The sequence below is a fragment of the Amphibalanus amphitrite genome, unplaced genomic scaffold (genome assembly GCF_019059575.1).
Source record: "Amphibalanus amphitrite isolate SeventyFive unplaced genomic scaffold, NRLGWU_Aamphi_draft 000193F_arrow, whole genome shotgun sequence".
NCBI lineage: Eukaryota > Metazoa > Arthropoda > Thecostraca > Balanomorpha > Balanidae > Amphibalanus > Amphibalanus amphitrite.
This window is the reverse complement of record NW_024881688.1, coordinates 482,482-496,753: the sequence shown is the minus strand read 5'-3', so window position 1 is coordinate 496,753 and position 14,272 is coordinate 482,482. Positions and strand designations below refer to the sequence as shown.

Here is a 14,272-nt window from a genome sequence, read left to right as displayed (position 1 = left end):
GGCGGTACAATCGATCCTCCAGTCGTTACCGGCCTGAACGGCGGCCAGTTCTTGGAAATGTGTCGTGTCGCTGCTCGAGCCGATATGCTGGGGGTGGATGTTGGGGGGAGGGGGGGGGGAGGAATGCAGCCGGCGCACCGGCCGCACGTCAGAAGGCGGTTATGTAACTTAAAAAGACCGTGAATCCTTAATACCTTACAAATTTCAATAACCGCACCGCGCCTGCTTTGCGACGGTTCGTATTATTTATGCAGTGAAATATAGAATATTCGAGCAGTGCTGGCTGGCAATTGGCATAACTCGTCTTATGTAATCAAAGAAATCCGAGCGAGACTCATTTAAACGTAATGAATTCGCCGGGCTAATGAAGCACTTCAGTTTTAGACGCCACGAGTGCCAGCCGAAAAACCGGATTAAGAAGAGTAGGCCTCATTGCTTTGAAACCACTATTAATTTACTTAACAAAGCGCAATGAATTTGTCACTCGCCAATGAATGGCTTCGTTTCAGAGTTACGAACGGCAAGGCTGGGATTATCTATCGATACCGGAACAGTGTGCCAATGTACCATCATCCGGCCAAACAATGTGTGTCACAGAGTATCAGACGGCGGCGGGTGTCGGCTTGGAAACCCGTGATGGTGACGCATTGCGTGCCTCCTGAATCACTCAACGACCGCCGTGAAATGGGAGTTTTATTCCGCAATTCCGTCTGACCAGTGTCTCGGTAACCAGAGTGGCCGCTCTACTGAGAGTCAGAGTCATGACTCACTGGCCGCGCTGACTCCTGGCGACTCACTCACTTCCTTCCGGTTTATACGGGCGGGGAGGTGGGCTGTCGGATGGCTTCCGTCCACGCCCAGCTGATCGGCGCGGTCTCTTAGATCAGCCCTCATGGTGCAGCAGGTGGATGCATTGCTGATAGCTGAACGCTTCACCCACTGGGACCATTGCCAAATAGTGCCGCCAAATCGTCTGCACTGCAGTCACGCCCAACCGGTTATCGCCGCTGTCTGACGTTACACACTCGGCCGATGACGTCATCAGTGGTTCGCACAGAGCAGTGGGCCAGTCGAAGGCACCTGCACACTGCACAGGTCCCAGCGAGGGTACGGTACACTACATACACCGGGTTCCGGGAACTCGTGCACTCCGCGGTTGGAGGTAATGGGGGACGGAGTCAAGTGGCTTTTGTGCTCTTTTTTTAAAGCTGGAATTCTTTCTGGGATTAGCGAATGTTTGACGGATTAGCGAAGATACCTACTGCATAGGTGCATTGGTTGAAGAAAGACGGTTTTAAATGTTAACCGTCTTCCTGTGATACTGCCCATCGCGAATATGCTTCTCCCCACGATAGAAATACACAAATGCGGGTGAAGCTGGTGAACATGCTCTGTCATTACCGCCACTGGCATTTTGACTTCATGTGTCGTCACGTAACGCATGCGTAGGCAACGCAATTCGTCATGGCTTCTGAGCAATCTCAGAAAGCACAACACACTGCAATGTCACCGGCCATTAATCCTCGTTAAAGACCTGTTTGGTAAATCGCTGTCGACGGGCGGTGTTGGGGTTTACTCGCCTTTCATGGGGTGGCTGGTTACGTCCCAGCGATCATCGTGGGTTTTGTCATTGTCGGGTAACTTGGAACGGCGGTGGTGACCCCTGCCAGGGTCAGGTCGGCTGTTGAGATGGGAAGGGCTACCAATCGCCCAAAGAGAAGGGGCGTGTAAATAACCTGCTAGAGAAGACAGGTGACCCAAGGAGCGTTTTTAAAGCTGCAGTGTACATATCTTCTTCACCTACTCCGGCCAAACTGCGCTCACACCCTCAAGGTCATCTGTCAGGACAGCGCAATTAGTGTCATCAGCATCGACACGCCGTATATATCGCGTATATCGAACACCGCGGACGGGAGCACTCGCGTCTCTTGTACCGGCGCTGAACGGTCCGAATGGCCGACGGTCGTCGATCGACCGGCACCGGGGGTTCGACCGTCCGAACACCGCGGCACGAATAGCGAGACGGGCGACAGGGGACAACGATCGGACACACTGTTACAGGAGGCGCTCCTCCTACTTTTCCAGACCTCTAACGTGATCTTGAGCGTGTGCTATTTCACATATCCAAATAATATAATTGGACATATTTAGGACACAAATTTGGGGGATTTTTTACATTCGTCTTTCAAAAGGACCTGAAATAAGGGAGCGCCAGTTTTTAGATGCATCATGGAAATGTGACTAAGCAACGACTAGGCGCTCATATTTAACAATGCAGCGCGAATTCGTATGTAAATATATTTGAAAGAAAATTTTTAGTGTTCACTGTTCAAATTTTTCGAAACACGAATTTGTTTTTATCGAATTATCCAGCAAAGTTTATGGTTTTCGTTGCCGGTAAAATGTTGCCGAGTGCGACCATTTCTGTTGAGCCTTTGGTACGGGGACCCGCAGTTGCTACTGTACACGAACCCCAACTCTAGCCGTCTGTCCAGTAACAACCGATAACATTGATATCGACTGCCGGTCCCTGTACAAGAGCAGCTGAGGTTTTATGTGCGTGCTAGTGGTGTTAATTTCAGAAAACGTATGTCCAAAGTCCGTCCAATGTCCAATGCTTACGTCGATTGTCCGTCCAAAAATGTCCAAGCCAGCCATTTGTCCAAAGATGTCCGACACCTACGCAATAGTTTACACTCAACACTGTTATTTCATTTGCTTTTCATGTACCGTTACAAGCTCAAAAGTGTTAATCATATCGAAAGCTGAGCTTTCTAATAGCCAATCATTGTTAAACACGACTGCTTTTTAAAAATGTTAAGGTGTAGCAAGCGACTGTCTAAAGTTGTCCAAAGCCTGCGGCCATTGTCCAACCGAATTCCGGATTGGACATTGGACAAAATCGGAATTCCGAAGATTCAAGTTCCGATTGACACCACTAGTGCGTGCCCTCTGACAGCTTATTTTTGTTCCCTGTGAGTGTGCTGGGACAATTTACTCAGGGTCGCTGTACAGTAGCAACTGCGGGTCCCCGTACACTCCTCCTGAAGTTCCGGCTGAATTATGAACCACCATGTTTACTGCGCAGTTGTATGTGTTTTCAGAACGCTCTGAGAACTCGTGTGGGCGAGGACATGGTTACCCGACCACCGGGTGTAGTGCTGGTTCCTTTCGTTCAAACACGTCTTCCGTGCCTCGTCTAAATGGCATGGAGCAGTTGAGTATCAACAAAGTCCGGCTGCTGGTCAATAAAACCGCCCACGGCCCGTGTAACATAATACCGAGCTCGTGGGCGGCGCTGGGGGCCAGCCCCGGCGGCACTTACCGACCGTGACCGCGGCGCTGTGCCGGTGCAGTGCTGAGGGAGGGTGGGGTCGGAATGCAGCCAGACGGTACACCGCCCCCGGCCCGTGACCGCCAGCTCACGGTGATTGGACTCACACAGCCGGCGCGGCGTGAACTCATGGCGGAATCACTGGAGCTGGGCGCCGGAGCCCGGTTCAAGTGTCCCCAGTGTACCCAGAAACAATGGACTGTTCAGAACTGCAGAACCATGATCCGCCAACTGGTTATGCTGGTTTCACTCCTCATGTAGGATTTTATTATTATTTGCATTATTGACGTCGTTTTTACATATTTTTTTATGAAGTCTTTTGATGGAGAATGTAGGAGGTAGATGCCTACAATAGGACGTATATTACCATGAAACTAAAAATTGATCAATGGTGAGATGCTCCTTATTTTATGTGCCATTTCTGCTTTTATTATCTGCTGAGGGAATAGGCCTGTTCTTTCCTCTCTGATCTAGAGAGAAGCAATATATCCTATCGGGAGGGCATCTTCCGAGACAGATTCGAAGAGCGTCAACGAAATCCCCCTACATTTAAGATTCACTTAAGTATATCGTGACTAGTGCACTTCACCTTCTCGTGAGTCGTGACATCGTGATATAAGTTCTCCGTTATATGTCCGTTCAAGAAGAAAAGGATTTCATAACGCACTAGACCAAAACAGAGCCTCAGCACGGCTGTGCATTGTGCAATCATATGATATAAAATATCCTGTAAATTGCTGCCTGACGTTTTTGCGGCTGCGACTTGTCGCCGCTAGTCGCTACCCGCATGCAATAATTAAGGTACCGGTTCGCCGTATACCCTCAGTCCAGTGTCCTGTGAACCAGAGCGCTCTGGAGTCAGCCATACAAATATTGGGCTACAAGTCAATGAACTGTTAAATAAATACTGCGCGCGCATGATCTAACCACGGGATAAACAGAACTGCAATGCATACGCTACATGTGATCATAAATACAAGAACGTGAATAGACGTTCACAGGCATCGCATTCTACGAGTATAATAGGACATTGTAACGTGTTCGACAGTTCTGGACTGTCCGGCGCCGTCCCACGGGCCCTGTGCAGTGCGCGTGATTGGCAAATAATCGCGGCTGTGACGCGTTGTTGTCACATCCCCGCACGCGCAGTGCGTGCCTCCGTGCGCACTTGCGCAGCTGGGCGGGCCATTCACGCTAGCTGACGTCACACATTTTCGGCGAACCGGCCCGGCGGCTTCCCGGAGCGCCGCCGAACCTGGGTGCGCGTGTGGGGTAGGTACGGCCGAGTGCTGCGGACGGGGCGCCGAGCGCCGCAGGAGGTGGCTGGGGTCGATGATTCACTGCCAGCATGACTACAGGGGGGCCGGCGGCGGCGGCCACAGTCGCTCGCCGGCGGTCGGAGGTGGTACACCGAGAACCGCTCCAGTTGCCACCATGGCCGCGCCGCTGCAGCTGGGAGTGGTGATCGCAGTGGTGCTGGTGATCCACACCACTGGTGCCAACCCGACGCTGAAGGACTCTCCGCCCGAGAGCATCATCGAGGCGGCGGTAAGTTCAAACAGACTCGACATTGTAGGACAACCAGCCCAGTATTGAGAGGATTTGACACAGAACCGCTTACCTTACGTTGTAATCCAGTTGGTGTTATCGAGCAGCAGGCTGAGGGGTGTCATTTGCGTTTTCGCTTGCCTTTACTGACATGCGTCACTGCATATAAGCCGTTTTCACGACGGATATCTGGTACACATTTGGTGCACATCTGGTACAGACTACAGATTAGGTGCAGATTTGGTCAAATCAGGTTCAGTGTGTCTCTTAGCAGCTATCAGCTCCTATAGGGTTGCACTAATTGCTTATATGCCTGCTTTGTCATATTACCAGAGAGCATCATCGATTAAAACACTGAAATAAATTCACAAAATGAAGATATTTGCTGTAAAAGAAATTAGGTGCAGATTTGGTCAAATCAGGTGCATTCGCCGGATAGCCCGTCGTGAAAACGGCTATTGCCTACCTTCTATCAATTGTGTCCCATCAAAATCCAATGCCGTTCCTACTAGAGATTCAGTTCGAATGTTATGAATGGGCGCATTCACGAAACCGAAGCCCGCCTCTAGGCAAAACTTGTTGCTCGGGCGCTGTCCTCAGGGGCCCGATCTATGTAGGGTTGTCGGGAAAAGGTAAATATAGAGCGCCAGTGCCACTCAAATCGGGACTACAAAACAATCTCTCAGTATAATGTTACAATGGCAGCGTATGAAAATTATTTCAACACAATAACTAAGGAGCATAAATTGTCCTCAAAGTGACTCAGTACAGCAAACATCCGTTGCGGAAACGGCAAATATGAATGACGGCGAGTATGAATGCGCCCAAACGCTGCTAACCCGCGCACGCCAAATGTCAATTTCCAAACGATTCTACTTTATATCAGCGGAGGGCCTGACATGTGAGAGAGTCGTTAGGACGGGACGGCGATTGAACCACTGAATGGTCGATCGGCGGATACCTGCAGTCGCTTCCATTGGCTCAAAATAGCCTCCCGATGGGCATCGACTGTAATAATGAAATAAAGTAAAACTCATTATTGCCCGCGAGCTCGAATTCGACAGATAAACCTTACAATGGTATTGGACTATTGAACATTTCCCCTCCCCGAGCGTAAATACCAGACCCGGCCCGTTTCGGCGGATATGCCTGGCTCGGTATGAGTACCTAGCTGCTGGTCACTGCCCCCCCCCCCCCAGCTGTAATTTCACCATACCCCTCCCGTGTCGGCAGACCTACCTGGCTCGGTATGGGTATTTACTGGCCACTGCCCCCCCCCCCCCCAGCTGTAATTTTACCATACCCCTCCCGTGTCGGCAGACCTACCTGGCTCGGTATGGGTACTCGTCATCCAGTCCCACGGAGGACAAGTCGGGCGCGTTGGTATCGCTCTCCTCCAATCTGGAGGAGTTTCAGCGGTTCGCCGGACTGAAGGTGACAGGTGAGTGCTCACTTCTGACAGGATGGGGGATCGGGTGACCCCTCGGGGTTCCCACTGCTGGGATCCCACAATCAGTTGGGTGGTTAATCGCGGGCTGAACTGTCACGCACTTGATGGCCGCACCTAATATTGTTTCTAATAGCGATCCGTGATGTCTTTATGGCGGAAGACATAACAGTTGTGACTGTTGACTCAATAATTGATTTGTGATTTTTCGGAGCCCTGTAGGTATAACATTTTCTGCATTCTCAGGTGTTCTGGACGAGGCGACAATAGAGAAAATGCGCGAGCCACGCTGTGGTGTGAAGGACAAGCTGGGGCCGAGCTACCGCGCCCGGCGGCGGAAGCGATACGCTCTCCAGGGTAAGCGAACCGGACCGGTCACACGTCCACAGGCCCTCACTTTTCCACTTTTTCACTAAGTAATAACGTGCTTGAACTTTGAGCCCCGCTCTTTGCATGGAATGTATGATAGGAAGAGGATGTCGAGTAACATGCGCTAGTTCTTGGTAGCGTAACTGCACCAGGAACTGTGGCTCTATCGCCTGATCCGGACTGTAAATGCAGGACTGAGGAAGCACGGGGCTGGGAAACGAGAAAAGGCCGGCGTCCGTTTCCTCTCCTCCCACGTACTTCCGTGTGGTGCAGAAATTCAGGACTCAGCCGACGTTCCGGCGCCGGGCAAAGGCACATCGGGATGAGAAACAATCCGTACAGGGCATGGCGCATCTGGCCCTGTGGACACACGGCCGGGCATTCATGCAAACCGATTCATATCGTTTGTTATGTTTTAATTGGACTTAAATGACACACATACACATACACAATTAATAGACTGGTGCAGACAACAGACAAGCGAGTGGACGCGGGCAGACAGACATAGGTACAAACGCACACACTTCACACAGACAGACAAATAGAAAAAGGCACACAGGACGAAGGCCGCAGTTCTGGAGGTCCCTCAAGGCCGTGACCCGGGTGCCTGCTCCGTATCGGCCGCTGTGCCGTCACGAGGGCTGAAATCAGGTCACCGGCAGGGGCACCGGAAACAGTGGCACACTATGAACGGAAGATGCGACGCTCCTTGACCGGCAACTTGGAGGTGCAAGCAAAGCTGAAGTTGTTCATTGTATGACAGCTGAACAAAGCGCTCCTCATACTCTTTGGAGCATTGTTAACAATTGTAGCGCACGGACACATCTTTTAGCTACACTTACTTTGGACTTATTTTCTTACAGTGCTGTTTATAATTTGACGCTGCTACCACAGGCAGCCGCTGGAGGACCAAGACCCTGAGGTACAAGATCATGAGCTGGCCGTCGAATCTGCTGGACAACAAGGACGGTGTGCGGGACGTTATTCTGGAGTCCTTCAAGGCCTGGTCGGACGTCTCGGGCTTGTCCTTCGAGGAGGTGGGCACCGGCTCCAAGTCCAACATCGAAATCAGGTGAGCCGCTGAACACTACGGCCCGTTAATTATCGGTTCACTTGAACCCTTTCGACGCCTCTGCACTCGCCTTTGCACAAACATTTTTGGTTTGCCCATCGAGTTTTTGACGATCACGATAGACATGCATTATACAAATAGCTTTATCGTCTTAACCCTGCATGATTAGTCAGTGCAACGCATAGGCAGCTTTAACGACACAACTGCAGCTCTGACTAGGGACCCCACTTCTTTGCTTATCCTCGTGCCGTCATGTCCCACACAGATCTCCACCTGACCTCGTGACCCGGCCCTGTGACCTGACCTGACCTGACACCACGCTACTGCTCCGCAGGTTCGCCAGCGGTGACCATGGCGACGGTGACGCCTTCGACGGCCCCGGCGGCACTCTGGCGCACGCCTTCTTCCCCATCTACGGCGGCGACGCGCACTTTGACGACAGCGAGAACTGGAAGGTGGACCCGCGAAAGCGGGGCGGGATCGACATGTTCACGGTGGCCGCCCACGAGTTCGGCCACAGCCTGGGCCTCTCTCACTCGGACGTGAACGAGGCACTGATGGCTCCCTTCTACAAGCCACCCAGCCTCGACCGGGACGTCATCAAGGAGGACGACATCAAGGCCATTCAGGTGAGGGGCGGCGACAAATAGGCCGAGTTTTTAGAGATTGCTGTGACGATAGAAAATCCAGCACGTCATCGTGTGTCCCTGCGTCTCACTCAGACGCCACCTCCCTCCTTCTCTGTCTCTGTCACACCGTCTCTCTCACCGTTTCCCGTTTTCAGGAGCTGTATGGTCCTCCGGCGGCGGACGCGGCGCCGGCGCCCAGGCCGCGCCAGCCGTCCTCACCGGGTGACCGCCAGGACCCGGACCCGATCCTCTGCCAGGACAGCGCCGTCGACGCCATGCTCACCATCGATGTCAACGGTCAGAAGAGGACGTACGTGTTCAAGGGAGACCACTACTGGCGTCTGACCAGCTCGGGGGTGGAGAAGGGCTATCCGCGCCTCATCAGGGAAATGTGGGGAGGCCTGCCGGACAACCTGGACGCCATCCTGCCCTACGAGGAGGCCGATAGAATCTACTTCTTCAAGGTGAGACGAATAGAACTGAGGAGTTGGGAACTATGTCGGATGACATGCATGACTTGTTGTGTTCTGGTAACCTGGTGGAACCCCGATTAGCGTGGTTGAGATTGCTCAAGGGTTGTTAGGGTCGATAAAATCGGTAAAAATGAGGACAAAGATAAAATTTTCACGGCTGTCAATATAAAACACACATCTAACCGATAGTGTTTTCTATTTCAAACAACATTCAACCTGCGGCTATAATTTCGTTTGGGAATCAGAACCCAGTAGACGCCAGACAGAATCATTATACGTAGTTAGAACATTATATTTACTCGTATAAAGTCGAGCTCCAGTCGTTCGTCGTCTGACGATTCCATCGCCTTCCACCAATACAGGGCAGCCAGTACTGGCGGATGACCGGCCTCAAGCTGGACCCCGGCTACCCGAAACCCATCTCGGCCGGATTCCCCGGAATCCCCGACAACCTGGACGCCGCCTTCAAATGGCGCGCCAACGGCAAGATGTACTTCTTCAAGGGCTCGCAGTACTGGCGGTTTGACAGCGAGCTGGAGACCACGGGCCGGCCGGGCGTCAGCGACAAGTACCCGCAGCCGATCAGCATCTGGAAGGGCATCCCCAACAACATCGACAGCGTGCTCATCTACGAGAACAAGCGCACCTACTTCTTCAAGGGAGACTCGTACTATCGGTTCAACGACGCCGCCTTCTCGGTAAGTGGGCTGAAATAATTATTTCCTTTCTCTTTCGGAAAATTGAAACAATGAAAAGATCCATGGTTTTGGCCCTATACGCTATTCAGTACACAATCATGTAACTATTGCGTAAATTTACGAAAAGAACAACGTACAGTGGGTGTTCTGGCTGTTCTCACATCCGCGCAACTTCTGCTAATAAGTTAGTCTGCTAAGCCAGCATTCACATCGGTGTCATGATGCCATTGGCCATACCACATGCTGAGCTCGGGTGAGACTGGGAAATACGTCACCCACCGGCTGACGTGCCGACCCGTTCCCCGCAGGTGGACGCCTCCTACCCCCGCTCCACAGCCGAGTACTGGTTCGGATGTACGGGCCAGATCTCCAATCTGGTGACACCTTCCAGCGACAACCCGTCAGACTACAGCGGAAATGACGAAGGTAAGCCCCCCCCCCCCTCGCCCGCCGCCTCCGCCCGCTCCCCGCCATCTCCGCCCGCCGCCCGTCGTCCCCGCCCCTGCCTGGTGACATCTGTTGTCTCAGACAGTGTCCCTGACACACAATCTAGGGCACAGAACAGGGAACAGATGGTGGTTGACCGACAGTGTCTCCAGTTAAATTAATTTCATTTTGTCACGGCTTATATACCCAAGGCCGCGATATTGTGCGGTTTAATCCGATCCCACGGTGCAATTTGTGTAAATCGGCGCATTTATAGCTCACTTTTCAGGTGGTTACGGGTGATCATTGATATTAAACATTATTGATTTCAAAATGGGAATGCTCTCCACCCACCAGTACACAATTTCAATTGGATATTCCAATTTTGAAATATGGGACAAAAACTATACCCATCCCTCGAGGTCAGATAGGCCTTTGGCTTGGCCTGTCTGACCTGGAAGTGGAGAGCCCACCGGCCAGGCCAGCGTCCACGAATGTCGACTCGATGTTTACTGGTGGCACGCGATAGTCGGGGCAAATGAGGACGCCTGCAGTGTCACCCACTTGTGTCAGTGTCACCAAACAGTGTCAGTGTCACCAGCGCGCGTTTACCTTCGGCTCACAACAGTCGAGACCTCAGGGCGCTCCTCCGACCCTGCCCCGACCCGCAGCCGAGCTGTGTTATGACGGGCGCCGCGTGCCGGTCCCGGTCGACCGATTAGCCCTGCTGACAGAGCACGGTCCGCAGATACTGTGTGCTCACTGCCAGAGCCGGGGCACTGGTGTCATTGTAGGCTCTGGAGACAGGCGGCTGCCCGCACTGTACTGTGGGATCCGTGTGGGGTGCTCAGAGGGCAACGGGAACTTGTGAGGGTCATGGAGACATCATGACCTCAGACATGGCTCGAGCGAGTGGGTTAGGACGTCAGTTTGTAAACGTTACAGATCTGGTGACACTGAAACACGCTAATCTGAGTGTTGTATTTCACCTATGTCCATGGCTGTGTCGTTGATTGACGTGGATCACATTTTATTTTCATTTTGCTTGATTTATGGAACACCTTATTGGTTAAGTTCGTTTTTAGCAATGCCTTCAACATGCACTTGCTTCCCAGGTCCCTGGCAATCGTCTACGATTTTCTCCTCGTAATTTTCCACTCAGTGCGAGGTACGACATCGTAGTACCGTGTTTCTAACTTCTAACTAGCATGACACACTAACTACGTAGTTAGCTTTGGTGGAAACTAACCGTAGTTCTAGATAATCACACCACTAACCATCGCACAAGGCATTCCTGGAATTCAAGCAGAATCAGAACGTACTAGTATACGACGCAATTTGTATTACTAACGGATCGATTCATCCCATCCTCTCTTTCATAACTTCCTGCATGTCCATTTTGCACATGAAATCCCAGCTTGAATGAATAACAGCCAGCGGTAGTACCTATTTGTATGTTTGTACAATAGAAGTATTGTGGTCTTCTCTAATCTGTAGGCCTAGGCAGTAGGCACCCATAGTCATTTTAGCCAGCACGTGCGGCGCACTGCTGACCTTGCGCCGTGCCCAGCATGCCGCAGCCGACTGCACGGACGTCGAGCGCTCTGCTGAGCCAACATTTATTTTTCTCACACGCGCTCGACCGGTCGCACTCAAATAGTGGGTTTGGCAGCGTCGTGTCAATACTGTGAGTGGTGACACACTAACCGCACTGCACCCACTGCACTCGGCGCGGCCATGTTTGTTATGTCAGCATGCCAATGGAGCGTCTATTGTGTTAATTAATGTCACAATGTTCCCTTTTTCTGTATGCATTCTGGTCAGCGAATAAGCCAATCACTTGTGCATGATTCTGGTAAATGATAGGAACAGTAGAAGCAAGCTTCTTTGAAATTCTGTTTTAAGATACTCTTGTTTTATTTGCATCTATTTTAGATAAGTTTGTGCAAAATTGCACATTATCCATTGAAGTCAAGGCGACACATTTGCTTTTTTTGTCGTTTATTTGTGTCCTATTTATTCACCTCTTGCACCTCGTCCCGTCGAGTCGACCTATCGTGTCTCTGTGTCGGCTTGGTGACGTGTGTGCCTAACTGACCCGTGTATCCCTCCGACAGTGATGGGGTTCGGCGACTTCCTGCCGAGGATCGGCGGCTCCGGCGCCGGAGGTCTTCTGCCCAGCCTGCTGCTGCTGCTGCTGAGCTCAGCCGTGCTGGCTGCTGCGCGCTGCTGAGACGGCTGATCAGCGGTCTGTTGCTGGTTAGGAAGTGCAGTCTCCCGGGAGCATATCAAAGACTCTGAGAGAGACGTTTGTCGGAGACGAAGTCACGGTCAGTGTGTCTGCCGCAGTGTCACGTAGTCACAGTTTCGGAGCCAGTGTCGCGGCGGCAGTATTCCAGACTTATTGTCGAGGGCAGTCCCCCGGTGCCTGGCGATACAGCAGTTACAGTGACGGATATCGGCCAGTAAGCTGACACCTCGTCTGAGCAGTGTCAGTCAGTGTGTTGTCTACGCCTGCCGTGCGGCCTCCGTACAAGGACGGGTGGGATGCGGACCGGCCGCCCCGACCGTCGGACAGCGGAGCTGACTGGTGTAATGTTTACAATCCCACCGCCCTGTCCAGTATCCCAGCGGAACAGAGACACTCCTACTAGGGGAGGGGGGGGCTGACTCAGCTGACCGACTCAGCTGGACTGACTCAGCTGGACTGAGTCGTCGGAAGCTGAGTCAAGGAGTACGGCACGGCGCTCGAATCCCAGGAACGTGACTCGTCAGTGGATATGTTATTGAACCGGGAACCGAGCTGGCTCACGGTGCGCTGCCCGCACAATGAATGGAAGAGTCGGCTCACGGGGCGGACTGGAGCGCACGTGATTCCGTGAGGTCAGGGGAAGGGAGGGGAGGGAGGGGCAAACGGGATCCGGGCATTAGGAGTCGGCCGAACCGGCGCCTTCTGTGATAGAATATGTGTCCGGCGCGTCGGCCGATTAGGCGAGCTGTGAGCTCGCGGTGGACGCAGAACGGCTCACATGTTCACGATAGAAACCATACTGTGTAGTGTGTGTGCTCTTGTGTGTATGTATGTGTGCTTGTGTATGTGTGTCGATAGTTATCACGAACCAGTAAACACATAGTTGAACAGAGACAAGCCCCGACTAAACGGCGCTGGCGACGGAGCTATTGGTGCTATTCTACACCTACAGCCCTATTTAGTCAATATCACTGCTGGATTATATGAAATGTTTGAGATATGTGTTTATGTGTCATTAGTGTATGTTAATTATCGAAACTGAATCTCCTGTAGGAGTTCCGGCCATTATCACAACAAATGTCAGCGATTATCCATGCATATTCATGATAAATACATGCTAACACCATACACATTACACAAAATACCGTGTTTATCATGTGTTTATGGAAGATGCTGATCACTTTGGATGAGTTAACCTCCAGCTTATTGATTATGCGCCAGCGCCCAGTAGGTACCAAAGTCGCTTTAATCTGATGCCTATATTTTTCATAAGATAACGTTTGATACGACAAATGTTCGTAAGTCGATGATAAACAAGCAAAATGGGACAGCCAACTCACAGTATTTATCTACGATTGCTAGCCGAGTCCATTAGGTATAAGGCCTTGCAGTACAGTCTAACAGCCAGGAAGGTACTGCGGTACAGCCTAACAGCCGGGAAGGCATTACGGTATAGTGTAACAGCCAGGAAGGCATTGCGGTACAGCCTAACAGCCAGGAAGGCATTGCGGTACAGCCTAACAGCCGGGAAGGCCTTGCAGTACGGTCTAACAGCCAGAAAGGCCTTGCAGTACAGTCTAACAGCCAGGAAGGCATTACGGTATAGTGTAACAGCCAGAAAGGCATTGCGCCTGCGGTACAGTCAACAGTCAGGAAGGCATTACGGTATAGTCTAACAGCCAGGAAGGCATTGCGGTACAGCCTAACAGCCGGGAAGGCATTGCGGTACAGTCTAACAGCCAGAAAGGCATTGCGCCTGCGGTACAGTCTAACAGTCAGGAAGGCATTGCGGTACAGGCTAACAGCCAGGAAGACATTGCGGTATAGTCTAACAGCCAGGAAGGCATTGCGGTACAGTCTAACAGTCAGGAAGGCATTGCGGTACAGCCTAACAGCCGGGAAGGCATTACGGTATAGTCTAACAGCCGGGAAGGCATTGCGGTACAGTCTAACAGCCAGGAAGGCATTGCGGTACAGCCTAACAGCCAGGAAGGCCTTGCAGTACAGGCTAACAGCCAGGAAGGC

At 51.9% G+C, this 14,272-nt stretch overlaps 1 protein-coding gene across 2 annotated transcripts; it reads left to right on the top strand.

Annotated features, from left to right (window-relative positions):
* The first annotated feature begins 4,678 nt into the window (after positions 1–4,678).
* On the top strand, positions 4,679–13,389 carry LOC122384568 (matrix metalloproteinase-24-like). Of its 2 annotated transcripts, XM_043372107.1 has the most exons (10): positions 4,679–4,882; positions 6,203–6,323; positions 6,576–6,686; positions 7,593–7,770; positions 8,105–8,399; positions 8,555–8,863; positions 9,235–9,570; positions 9,879–9,996; positions 11,112–11,164; positions 12,114–13,389. In XM_043372107.1, exons 1-9 carry the CDS (start codon positions 4,769–4,771, stop codon positions 11,144–11,146), a joined length of 1,617 nt encoding a protein of 538 aa, XP_043228042.1. In that variant the 5' UTR covers positions 4,679–4,768; the 3' UTR covers positions 11,147–11,164; positions 12,114–13,389. The 2 variants fall into 2 exon arrangements, with proteins under 2 accessions (XP_043228042.1, XP_043228041.1); XM_043372106.1 differs by lacking the exon at positions 11,112–11,164 and having other exon boundaries at positions 4,699–4,882.
* The last annotated feature ends 883 nt before the right edge of the window (positions 13,390–14,272 follow it).